The sequence below is a fragment of the Pseudorasbora parva genome, chromosome 11, assembly GCF_024679245.1.
Source record: "Pseudorasbora parva isolate DD20220531a chromosome 11, ASM2467924v1, whole genome shotgun sequence".
In the NCBI taxonomy this organism is placed as follows: Eukaryota; Metazoa; Chordata; class Actinopteri; order Cypriniformes; family Gobionidae; genus Pseudorasbora; species Pseudorasbora parva.
In genome coordinates, this window is record NC_090182.1 from 26,863,153 (window position 1) to 26,876,918 (window position 13,766).

The following is a 13,766-nucleotide window of genomic DNA, read 5'->3' on the forward strand; positions in this document are numbered from 1 at the left end:
GCTTCTGCGGGGCGATAGTGTAAGATACAAGGTAATGGAGCCTTTTATACATTGTTGTGTTTCTTTAGAAATAAACAATGGACAAATGGAGTCTTTAAACGTCTCAGATGTAAAGTTATTCACTGTCAAAGTGACTCAAAAATGAATGGGAGTCAATGGGATGCTAACAGCAGGTGATGGCTTGGTTAGCAATGGCAGCCCCTAGGGGTGGAACGCTTTCCGAGCGCTAGATTACCCCCTTGCGGCCAACAGGGTCGGGCAGAGGCCTTTGACCCGGGCGTGGCAGGGGGGCTCAACAGCGCCCCCTTGAAAAACAGGGTCTATATATTAAACACACTTGCACGTACATGTATGAAACTCGTGCTGCGTTCCAGTTCGTTTTCATCATGCCCTTCACTCGCAAACTTCCCTCCGTCTCGTTCACTCGGATGTGCGTCATGCCTACGTTGCATGAGTGCCCACTACTGGCGGAAACTTTTCAAATGGACTGAACTGGAACGCCCTAAGCCCTTGATCACTTGGAATCCACTATGGAGTTGATATATTATTTATTCTTTACCTTTACGAAACTGTTTAATGCAGCATTCTATATGTATATGGATGTGTTTGGGTTGTTTTAAATGTTTTTAAAAATAGTTATAGTTGTTTGTGGTGGGGTAAATTAAACGTGATATGTGGTGACGTCACAATCGCGTTGCATTGTGGTATATGAAGCTGCCTGAAGTGTACATATGAAGTAGACTCGCTCACTCGGTCAAAATCGAGGGAGCAAGGGTCTGTCCATACAAACTTCCCTTGTCCACTTCACGAAGTGGAACACACTTAAAAATGGCGGCAGGGATTCCCCCAAGGGGAAGTGCTTAGGGAAGTTTGCAAGTGCGTCGCTTAAAGTGGAGTGGAACGCAGCATCGGTACAATAATAGATCTCATCAGGCCGAACAACTTCCGCACTCATAGTCATAAGCTTCGCCCAACAGGAAGTGAGCTATAATGGGTTGTTCGGAAAACGCATGCTCTGGAATTTGCGGTACTCCTCCTAGACGATTGACCCGATCAGCACCAAACTCGGTCAGCCTGAAGTCAAGACATTGAGGATGCCAAATTGCGAGCGACTTTCTGATATCTCAAACGGTTTGGCCGTGGCGAAGAGACGAATTTATGGCGAGAAAAGGGAAACAGGAAGTGTGTTATAACTTTTGCATACATTAATTCATTTAGATGAAACTTCAGCTGTGTGTTCGTTGTAAGAGGCTGATCACATGGATATGACTTTTGTGAGTCAAAGTTATAGCGCCACCAACTGGCAGCAGGAAGTGTGGCTTTTGTCCAAAGTGGGGGGTTAGTTTTATCTACATTCACCAAACTCGGTATATATATTGTACTTTTCGAGCCGGACAACTTTCTAATTTACAGTCATTAGCTCTGACCAACAGGAAGTCAGATAATTTGGTTGGAAGATAATAAGAAGTGGCAAAGCGAGCTCTGAGTTTTTACCTTCTCCTCAAAAGTGATTCATTCAATCTCCTCCAAACTCGGACAACATGAAGTAAATATACAGAAGATGCTAAAATGCGAACGGTTATTGGATATCTCAAACGGTGTTCCCGTAGCAAAAGCCTAAAAAACACAAAATAAGAACACAAGTGCCTGGTTCATAAATAAGGCTATACTCCCACCTGCTGGTTATTCTATATAGCACACTGTGTTTTTTTTTTTTTTTTTTTTTTTTCAACACATGCTCTCCCTTAAATGTCCAGTAGAGGGCAATATTGTATAAGTTTTCAAGCAAAAAAAACTTGCCTCTGTGTGTGTGTGTGTGTGAATGGTTTTCTAGCCTGGTGGGGACTTCAACCTGAATGCACAAAGACTCATGGGGACTTCCCAATGGGTACAAAAGCTTATAAATCAAACAGAATGAGTTACTTTGAAAAGGTGAAAATGCAGAAAGTTGTGTGATGGGTAGATTTAGGGGCAGGGGCAGTGTAGGAGGACAGAATTAATGTTTTGTACAGCATAAAAACCATTACGTCTATGGTGAGTCCCCAGAAAGATAGTGAACCAGATATGAGTGTGTGTGTATGTGTGTGTGTGTGTCTGGCTGTGTGTATGTGTTGTGGATGGGGGAATGGGGGATGGGCTGAGCTGATTTGAGTTACCTGCAGCATACTTCAGCATTACTAGTGTGTGTGTGTGTGTGTGTGTGTGTGTGTGTGTGTGTGTGTGTGTGTGTGTGTGTGTGTGTGTGTGTGTGTGTGTGTGTGTGTGTGTGTGTTGTTCTAGCCTGGTGGGGACTTAAACCTGAATGCACACAGACTCATGAGGACTCGTGTCACTGTAGGGACCTAAACTGAGGTCCCAATGGGTACAGAAGCTTATAAATCAGACAGAATGAGTTCTTTTGAAAAGGTGAAAATGCAGAAAGTTGTGTGATGGGTAGGTTTTGGGGTAGGAGCAGTGTAGGAGGACAGAATATATGGAGTGTACAGCATAAAAACCATTACGTCTATGGTGAGTCCCCAAAAAGATAGTGAACCAGACATGAGTGTAAGTGTGTGTGTGTGTGTGTGTGTGTGTGTGTGTGTGTGTGTGTGTGTGTGTGTGTGTGTGTGTGTGAGAGAGAGAGAGAGAGAGACACTTTTCTGTCTAAAAAGATTACCTCTCAATGCTTTGGCCTGCATTAAAGGATTAAACATATTATTCTGGGTTTGAATAAAAAAATAAATGTATAAAACCAGTTTATTTGTAGGGCATTGACAATATTGTTTTATATAATTAGTTAAATAATTGTGGTAATACAAATAATTATAATTAAAAAAATATAAATATAAAAAAAATTACCCCCCCTCTCCCTCTCTCAGGATCACTCTGTGTGTGTGCGTGTGTGTGTGTGTGTGTGTGTGTGTGTGTGTGTAGGGGGTCTCTCTCACTCTGTGTGTGTGTCACCTTGTCTCTTGTTTTTTCATAATTTAACCCTTTCATACCATAGGCTATCACAAATATCTATCACTTTATTGTGAAAAATAAGTAAAACAAAAACATATATTATATCTTTAATTAAATACTGGTCTTCTGAACTTACAAAATTTTGAGCTGCAAAAAATACATTTGCACATAATTGAAAGTGATATCCTAATACTTTTAATTGTTTTCTATAACATGGGCTTTAAAGAAGGTCATGTGCTGTGTTTGCAAAGATCACGTATGACACCTCTTTAACCTAATTATTTATTGATAGAATTCAAATGGATAAAAAAAAAAAAAAATTCACATGATCTTATAAAAGTGGCTGTTTATAATAAACTTCCATAAATTATATGCACGCATATTACTCTTACCTGACACTGATATTAAAATCATTGTTGCGGTCTCTGTGATTTGGCTTAATTTATTTTTAAGAGAAGTGTAAGGATAATACAACTTCAGCATTTGGACAGTATTCTGCACTCATTTTGAAATTGACATTTGACATCATCTGACATAAAATTAGTGAATAAAATGTAATTGATCTCATAGATGTGACTGTTGTGGTTCCTGGTCATAGCAGCACCAGTTTCTGCAGTTAATGAGGTGAATTCAAATGACTTTGACATAGTCCCTTTATTTATTTTTTCCCATATTAAATGCCTATTGGCCTTCTGCGCACAGTTAAGCTGATGCCACCGGGGTGGCGGTGCCACCGGCTTGGGCCCGTCATCGCTGCTCGCAGCTTTAATTATTATTATTATTATTATTATTATTATTATTAGACTATTATTTTCGGTGGAATTATTTTTCCACCGAAAATAATACAAAAATGATTAATTGCACAAACGCGTCCAAGCCCTACAGTCTAATGGATTGAGTCGTTGCTTCTGTCCAAAATGCGCAAAACGGCAGAAGGGAGGAAAAATGTGGACATAATCTTATTATAAAGTCTATTAATTTAATTCGCCCTTTACTTTGGCAAGCCAGTTTATCTTAAATTGTTACCAGCGCTACTCGTTTTTTTTTAGGGGTTAGAATAACCCGGTAAGCTACAACGCTTGCTCGTTGCTTCTGCAGCATGTTTACCCGTTGCTCTGACGATTGCATATTTACAGTCACAAATACGGAAGTTGTGAGAAAGATCGATTAAGTGCACGCACTGAGAAGAGAGAGGTATGTATCAACTCGTCTTAGTTAAGGGAATAACATAGCGGTGAAGTATCCCTTTAATAATTTACATTTGCTACCCTAGTTTTAACATTGAAATCAAACAAATTTAACGCTTTACGTTGCCAAATGTGTTACAGAAATTGGTAGATGTGTTTTACATGTTCAAGCAGAAATTGTAGCAAAATTATCATTTAAAATGTTGTTTTTCTTAATTGCATTTACACTTACAGTTAAGATACTTGCGACTGCATTTTCATTAAATGTCCCTCAATGAAGCTTTAAAATATCTGTTTAAATTATATGTTAAAACTAGTGTAAAAAATAGCAAATGTAATTTATTCAATTTGAATTATCATTTTGCTTCAAATGTTGCACACATGGTATGGAAAAATTTAAATACTGAAATGCATAGCCATTTTACATATTGCACTGCCATTTTGCATATTGCATTGCAAATGGAAAATTGGTACGCATATGCTTCCATATCTGACAGCTGGAACACCGAATTGATTCCACTTTCGCATTAACTTGCACTTGACTTTAATTGACTTTAATTAACTTCCCCCTTGACTTTATCAGACTTTATGTCTCCACGTCCCCCCGACTGTCTCATAGACAGTAAAAGATTGCCTGCGAGCGTCTCCTCAGGTCTATACGGTAATTTCTCAACTGTGCGACAGAGTCGCGTTGGTTATGACGCAATCGTTAGCCTATTTTTACAAAAACAGCTTCTGCGGGGCGATAGTGTAAGATACAAGGTAACGGAGCCTTTTATGCATTGTCGTGTTTCTTTAGAAATAAACAATGGACAAATGGAGTCTTTAAACGCCTCAGATGTAAAGTTATTCACTGTCAAAGTGACTCAAAAATGAATGGGAGTCAATGGGATGCTAACAGCAGGTGATGGCTTGGTTAGCAATGGCAGCCCCTAGGGGTGGAACGCTTTCCGAGCGCTAGATTACCCCCTTGCTTCTAGTAGGCTAAACACAGAAACTGGCAAACCGAGGTCTTTCAAATCAGCTTTGACCGCGACTCTGGAAGACTTAGAGTTAAGCTTTTCTCTGAGAAAAGAAAAAAAGAACGGCACTGAAGTCATTCTTAAAAAGGGAAGATGTATTCGTAGTTTAGCCGACCGGATACGGCGAATGTTTAATCTGTCAACAAGCTCTGTTTCACCTTCGTTGCTCAGGTTGGGTGTAGCGCTATCCTATCGCATGCAGAGGGAGTTTGAAAGACAACCGTTTATCCCGCCCCTCGAATTGAGCCCTGTCTATGGTGAGTTTCCAGACCAAACATCTTGATGTGGGTCGGTCTGGCTTGTCAGGCTACCTATATATACCACCTTACTAAACTATATACTGCGAGACATGAAAAAAAGAGTATTTTCATGCCTCAATATAATCAAAAGCAAGTACAGATCTTGTCTGTCAGACTCTCGCCTCTCATCTCTGATGCACAATTACTTGTCTAAGATGACATCAGAGACATTTGTTATCATCTTAGCCGGCTGTCATAAGCCAGCTGTTTACTTGTGGAAGCAAATCACAAGCTTAACAAGGGAGAAAAGCAGGCCTACATCACCATGCATGTGATGATCTACAATGTTCAGGAGAAAATAATATAGTTAGGAGGGCAGTCAGAGAGCAGGAGAAAAGTCAGGATGACAGCTTGTAGGGCAAGTGAGCTGCCTAAAGTGAGTACCAAGCAGCATCTTTAGGTGCTTCCTTGAGAACTAGACCAAAAAAGTTACACCTGCTAATAATGATAAATTCCAGCAACAATTACACGTCTTGGATTGATGACCTGTTGATCTGTTTTGGAAAAAATGCACTTTATAGTAACGTATTTGCTTTATCCAAAACTTTGAATTATAATTTCAATGCTAGCCGAGTTGAGTCAGTCATATGAAATATTATCTTGACAAATGAAACCATATATTAGCATATCAATAAAAAATTGTTATGCTGACAAAATATAGCCTATTTGTTTAGAGAGGTGGTTGCATGCGAATTCACTTTTTTTACTTTAGTTAGTGTGTAATGTTGCTGCTTGAGCATTAACAGTGTCTGCAAAGTTACAGCCCTGAAAGTTCAATGCAAACAGAGATATTGTCTTTTAAAATTATGGCAGTTTATTGCCTACAAAATCGTCCGGTTTGGACTACAATGAGCTTCTTCCTGGGTTGGTGACATCATAAACCCTTGCTACCACAGATGTGACTTCTGCCTGTAATGGTTAGGGGCGTGGCGCTTTCAAACAACCTGTGTCACATGCCTGTCCTGTCTTGTGTGCACATGTGGGTTTTGTTATTTTGAGCATGTGCTCCTGTAATTGTCTGATCCCTCCCCCCTTGTTATCTGATTACTGTTTGATTTCTCCCACCTCTTCCCTCTTCATTTCTAACTTTATAAGCTCCTTGTGTTTGTCAGTCTTGCTTAGAATCTTTGTTATGTCTACGTATCCCGGTTCTCTGTGTTAGTATGTTTTGAGTTTGTTATGTTTTTGGAACCAGTTTTTTTGCCCCCTCGTGGGTTTTGTTTTGTGTTATGTTTATTTTATGTTTAATAAATTCACATTTCTCTGCTATTGAGTTCTCACCTTAGTTTCTTTAGTGTAACGTGACAACCTGTGCAACCAATAAAAATACATGAAGCTATACATTTGGCCATCTAACCAATCGTCCGTCGTGTTTTTCGGAGTGATGGGCTTCATAGAAGCACGAAGCAAACGAGTCGCTCAAAGGACAGTGGAGACAGCGGTGTGGAATAAAGGTCAAATATAAGAAAAATAGTTTTTTTAAAGTTTAAAAAAAAGAAGTATTAAGACATGTTATACTGCACCCCATAATCACAACCAAGAAACAAAAACATGGAACCACCCCTTTTATATGTAGAGCATAACATAAATCTTAAGAGAAATTATTTGTGGTGTTTAGAAAACCCTCTTATAATTAGTTATTTTTATCTATGTATTCTATTCACTTGTGAACAGAATACGTGAATAGGAGGCAAATGATTGTTTTTCCTCCTAATAAGTAGCCTGAACCATCTTGCTTTTGTATGGCAATTGACAGAATTAACAACAGCATCGATGCAGAAAACAAGATAAATATTCTGCAATCAATCAATGATTATTTCACGACAATTAGAATTATTTTCAACCCACAAGGTTTTACCTTAGTAACACAAATGCAATTATGGTATTTTGCTAGAAATGTGGTATATTCATAATGAATGCTGTCATATAAATATAGTCATGCATGTTACTATTAAATGTATTACAGGATTTAGTCCTATACACTTCACTTAAAGTATGATTGGGATGCTTGATAACTTTTAAGCGCAGCTTTGAGCCAAGAATTTTTTTCTCTTAAGTCAATTCTTAGCAGTATTCTTGTGAGTAATTCAAAGATGCTTTATAAATACGTGCCCAGATTTTTTTTTTTTTTTTTTTTTTTTTTTACAGTGTATCAATAGACAGAAGAAAAACTCTCAAATTTCTTTAAAAAGATTTTAATTTGTAAACCCATAGCCTGATCTGCTGGCAATTTGATTTCACCCTGCAACTCAGTCTGGAAACCTTTAACCTGAAACATTTACAACTGTTAAACTTTTGCGGGAACCAATCGCAGACTGCCTTATCCACCTGGTGCGTTCTTGGTGGGTTTAACACGATGACGGATAGTAATCAAGAATCAAGATGAATAATGCCTGTACTGTCTGTACCTCTCACTGAGAGAAAGCACATGTTTTCAGTATGTTTTGGAAATCTTTCTGGTCAGAACTGGAGCTTAATCAGCTCCAACCTTGGAGATACTGTGTATCATTGTATGTCCGCAATATTCTGTGCTACAGATCAGTGTTGAGGAGATCTAAAATGGGCATCCTAAGAGATGGGTAGACTTGTTGTTCTGGGCAAGCTGGCGCCTGCTCATTTTGATAGGGTTTGAATATATTATGTGTGCTGTGTATTTAAAATTTAACACACTTATTTATATTTACACTAAATGCTAGACTCCCAAATATTTGTTTGGTATTTAAAAATATATAAAAAAAGATATATGTGCAATGTATTGTTTTATACAAATAGACTATCTGTATTTGAATACAAATACAAATATATATATTTTTTTATTTATTTGTTTTTGTTTTTATTTATTAAAATAATGACATAAATAAAATAAAAGAATTAACTCAAGGTTGTGTTACTTTTGCCCCAACTGCCTAGTATGCTAAAATAACCCACAGTTGGGTTCATTGTTGGGTTAACTTATTTTTAACCCAACATTTTTAAGTGATATTTGCTTGTTGTAACGTGATCCATTGTGCACTATGCAGTGTGTTTAATGAATTTTACCTGTAACCCCATTCATTATTGATTGTATTGCCTACCCACTGGATGTGATCATTTATTGTGGAAGCAACAACAGCCAGCGTTACAGTCCTAATGAGCAGAACATGTAACCGCTGTGACACTGCTGTTTGTGCGCCACCGCAGGTTCATAGCATAGACAACAGAAACCCACGGCGGTTTATTTTAACGATATCGGCTCTGACACGACAAGCGAGCAGTTGATTGATTATTCTCCATCTCTGAATGAAGTCCTGCTCACACAGAGCCTAGCAGAGGCGAGAGGACGCGGCTGCCATTGATGACACCGAGGAGACTAAAATGGGAGAGCATCACTGGAGCCCTGTCAGTGAAGAGAGAGACACAAAGGCGACTGACAACCGACAGCCATTCGAAAAAAAGCAGAAGGGATGCTTTTCAGTGATCGTCGTACGGTAAATGTCTTCCATTCATTGATGATATTTGCATGCGATTTGCACCGTGGAGAAACCAGCGCCACTTTTAGCCCGCGGTACACAATGGAATTATGACAGCGGTTATTTCCAGCTGTTTCTCATTGTTCACATGAAAAGTATATGCAAATAATTTGGCTCGTGCTTACCAACAGTGACTCGAGACAAGGTAAGATACGATGCACACAGTCTCTAAGCCATGAAAATGGATAAAAAGCTGTTGTGCACAGTTTTCTCTTAAAGTATTTTATTATAGCCTACACTGATTACGTATAATTATGCATACTGTTTTGTACATACATGCAACGAATAGCCTATTGTATTGTGTAGTATGCATTGTGATATAGCAGGCACTAGTAGGCTATATCTTTTGTGTATAGTATATAAAAATGCACGCAAGTATGATTTCTTATAGTGAGCACCCAAAAAGGTCATTATATTAGGCCTATGCTCTTTACACTACAATATTCATACATGTACAGTACAGCATTTATTTTAGAACTGTGCACTGAGATATAGATTATTTTTTGAGAAAGTTGTATAATAGTGTTAGGGATGCACCGATATATTCTGGCCAAGTTTTTTTGTTTGCATAAATATCTTAAGGTTTAGCTGATAAATGTTACATATATTAATATTATTAATGTAACCTATTCAATATACAACATTATAATATAACAATTAAAAAACTATTTAAATCTAAGTGTAGATGAAAAAAAGGGTAATCTAAAATATTTTAGGAAAGCATGCATAATTAGGCTAGTTAACCATTATCAGTCAATACTAGTAAATTAATGATGTTATTATTTGATAACCAATATGTTACTAATATAGTATATCTGTATCATGCATTCCTAAAAAGCTCTTGCTTAAAGACACAATCCTGAAATAAATGTAAAGTATGTGTATGTTGGACACAATAGACCTTATTCAGAGCAGCGTCATGACAGGTATGAAAGCAAGGCTGCGAGGGACAGGCTTGCTGTTTTTACAATATTTTCAACTGTAAAAAGCTGTATTAAGCTACTAAATAACATAATTTTCCTTATGTTTTTTGTCTACTAAAACTTCTTGAAAGTATATTTTTGCAGTGTTTCGTCACCAGAACAATCCACAAGCCCATTAAATAACAGTACAAATCACTGTAGAGATGTATGTCCTGCTTTCATTCGTGTTAAAAATGATGCTGATGTGAATAAGGTCTACAGTCACAGTGTGAACATTCATCTAAGAAGGATCAGGATGTGCTGATTTTTTTTTCTTCTTCTCCTGTTAAATCCTCTCTCAAGGTGTGAACAGTGACTAAACTGTTATCAGACCTTCAGGCTGGTGTTGATATCTGAAAGACTCCTAATGCGTTATCTCCAACATTGTCTCTGTCAACATGCCCACCTTTCCGCCTCTGGGCAGTAACTCCACCACAGTGCCCTGGGACCCTGGCGCACCCTTGTCTGCATCTCTGGTGAACAGTGCGGTAAAGATGGTACTCATATCGGCGATCGTGTGCACGTCACTTTTTGGAAACATCGTGGTGCTGCTGGTATTCCAGCGGAAGCCACAGCTTCTCCACGTCGCCAACCGCTTCGTTCTCAACCTGCTCCTGGCCGACCTTCTGCAGACGGTGCTGGTCATGCCCTTCGCCATCGCTGCCACCGTGCCCGAGGTCTGGCCGCTGGACGCCCGCCTGTGTCAGGCCCTCGTGGTGCTTATGCACCTGTTCGCATTCGCTGGCGTCAACACCATCATTGTGGTGTCTGTAGATCGTTACCTGGCCATCATCCACCCGCTGTCCTACCCCACCAGAATGACACCTCACCTGGGTACCAACCTGATCACCCTCACTTGGCTTCTCAGCGTGCTTCAGAGCACTCCGCCACTGTATGGATGGGGAACCATAGAATTCGACCGCCACCACAATGCCTGCACTGTTGTGTGGTCCTCGAGCTACTCGTATTCAGCCCTGGTGTCTGCACTTTCATTCTGGCTGCCCGTGGTGATCATGCTTTGCTGCTACTGGATGGTGTTTAGAGCGGCAAGGCGGCAGAATGCTCTCGTTCACCCTATCCAATCCAACCCCCCTCCGGATTCCCAAGCGTCCTGTTCCAGCCCCCAAAGGCAGCAGCCTCAATTGGAAGGGCCTTTTTCAGCCACTTATCCCACCAGAACCCGCCACAGACGCTTCCACTATCACTGTAAGGCTGCGCGAGTGGTGTTTGTCATCATGGCATCTTATGTGCTCAGCATGGGACCATACAGCGTCCTGAGCACTATATCCATTTACTCCAGCACAGCAGTGCCACCTTGGTTGGCCTCGATGGCGCTCATTCTCTTCTTCCTTCAGTGCTGCTTACACCCCTACATCTACGGCTACATGCACCGCAGCGTTCGCAAGGAGTTCCTGGCACTGCTCTGTGGGCCGCTGTGCGGGCAGGGCCGGATCAGTCAAGGCTCCGCAGTGGACAGCTGCTTCACGGTGACGGATGGGCGTCTGGCGCACACCCACCTTTCGAGCCAGACTGCCCGTGTGTGCCCTCTCCGCACCTGGGAGGAAGGCACAATGTCTTCTTCCCCTACAGAGAGGAGGTCTAAAGACAGCCGAAAGGAGACCACCTCCATCAGTCTGAGCTCAGAAAAGGAGCTCACTGTACACAGCAACACTAACAAGCTACCTGAGGAAACCCCTAAATGCAAATTCTGAACATATTTCTGTCAGTGTTGCGGTATATACAGCTTTTGGTTTCTAAATTGGGCACAATTTGGCCATTTCAAATTAAATACTGTGCCTTTAAACACAAGCTCACTGAATACACTGTAAACATATGTGTTAGTGTTAGCTACGCTTTGTGGGTTAGTACATACAAAAATAATATTATCGGCAACAGAAAAGCCTAGCAAACTTAGCTTCTACTATGGAGATGCATGTCAATGATGATAGACTGTTTAAATTATCTAAAAGTTACACTGTCGTTAAATTTACTATTTAGCAAGGATGCATTAAAATTCCATTAAAATCACGGTTTACACAAAAATATAAATTTTCAACATTGGTAATACTAAGACATTTTTCTTAAGCACCAAATCATCATATTAGAGTGATTTCTGAAGGATCATGTGACCCTGAAGACTGGAGTAATGATGCTGAAAATTCAGTTTTTATAAAAGAAGTTATTTTACATTGTAATAATATTTCACAACATGACTTTTTATCAAAAATGCATAATTTGGTGATGAGCATAAAAACAAAAAAAATCAAGTGACATGTCAACAGACTGGAAGAAGGTCTGAAAAATTAAATACAAAAGTTCTAAATTTCATCTACTTGTATGTAAAAAAAAAAATAACATAATGGAGACATAGTATGAAGTGTTCCATAAAATACAGAATATTAGAGAGTATAATGTTGGAAGCATACTTTTTGAGACCGTATATAGTAGTATATAATATGTCTAACAAAATGAATGTTATTTGTATACATAGATGTCAAATGTATTGCTACTTTACAACTTAAAGAGAAAGTATTCTTTGTTTTGAAATGAATTTAGAATACATGTGGAGAGATTTTTGTCTATTTTTATAAGCATACGGTATCAACGTAATAATTGTCACTGGAGAAAAGTTCTCTTAAATGTGAAAGTATTTACAAACAAACTGTATTATGAATTGAAAAAACAAATGTATTTATTGTTCATGCATCCATAATACTTAAGCGATGAATCTCATCCACATTAGGGTATGGGTCAGGTTAGTTATTCACTTTATTTCTGTTGGCATTTAAAATATGTGTAATGTGGAGGGTTGCAGTGTCAGTACTTTGAAGAGAGTGATTCTCGTGTGTATGTGTGTGTGAGAGAGAGAGAGTATTTGAATTACGCATCACCATCCAACCATTTCTCATTACCATAATGTAAAACAAACAAAAATATTGATTTGTTTCATTGAAAATATTTATTCATCATGGCAGTATTTGTTGAGCTGCCTTCAATTCATGAAGTGTACTTTATTTTTGTATTTCCTTTTTTTGGGGGTGAGATATGACCTGAAGATTCACCCAAGAGCAGCTAATGAGCTAAGGATCTCAGGGTATTTATGATGTACCTCTTGACCAGTGTGGAGAGTCAGTTCTCTTAAAGAGTGCCTCCCTATATAAATTGTAAATTGTCTCTGTGTGCAGTATAAAATGTTCAATCCCCTGACACTGCCAAATGTATCATAACCACTAATATTATGTGGGGTTAAATAAGCTGGCTTCACAACTGATGAAGCACTTTATGTTATCAACCACTGCAGGAAGGCACGAATGTTCTTGAGCACTTAGCTTGACCTTGTACAAAAATGGGACAGCTAGTGCTTAATTTCTAATTTCTGGCTGCTGTGTTTGGAAGTCAGCTAAATCTACCATAAATCAAACCTGCAGTTTCTTCTGCTACATCCAAGTATTATTTTGAAACCAGTGAGTGCAACAATACATATCACAGACAATATCCACTATATGTCTGTTTGCACTGATCTCTGCAGCATTTACAAAGTTTTGGACAATCATCAATCAATCAATCAAATCTAACCACAGTCAGCTGAAGTAAGTTATCATTAGTTTACTCCAACTGTAACTATAGACTGTTTTATATATATATATATATATATATATATATATAAACAAAAGTTGATTAGACATTTTTGTAATGATGTACTTTGTGCTTTATTTTTCTTTTATTATAACATGGTGAATGAAGAATGTTTATGTATACCTCATAAGACTTGATGAAGCTCAGTACATCCTGTGGGTTTTAAATTAAAATTATTGAAATAAGATGAATATGCCTGTAGTTCTTT

At 38.8% G+C, this 13,766-nt stretch overlaps 1 protein-coding gene across 2 annotated transcripts; it reads left to right on the forward strand.

Annotated features, from left to right (window-relative positions):
• Positions 1-8,476: 8,476 nt before the first annotated feature.
• Positions 8,477-13,563, forward strand: gpr101 (G protein-coupled receptor 101). Of its 2 annotated transcripts, none has more exons than XM_067457634.1 (2): positions 8,477-8,918; positions 10,226-13,563. In XM_067457634.1, the coding sequence occupies exon 2, from the start codon at positions 10,321-10,323 to the stop codon at positions 11,632-11,634; it is 1,314 nt and encodes a 437-aa protein (XP_067313735.1). In that variant the 5' UTR covers positions 8,477-8,918; positions 10,226-10,320; the 3' UTR covers positions 11,635-13,563. The 2 variants fall into 2 exon arrangements, with proteins under 2 accessions (XP_067313735.1, XP_067313736.1); XM_067457635.1 differs by lacking the exon at positions 8,477-8,918 and adding an exon at positions 8,960-9,105.
• The last annotated feature ends 203 nt before the right edge of the window (positions 13,564-13,766 follow it).

What these genes read in the sequence shown, in the direction of transcription:
- gpr101 (XM_067457634.1), top strand. Translation starts at nt 10,321, where the DNA reads ATGCCCACCTTTCCGCCTCTGGGCAGTAACTCCACCACAGTGCCCTGG.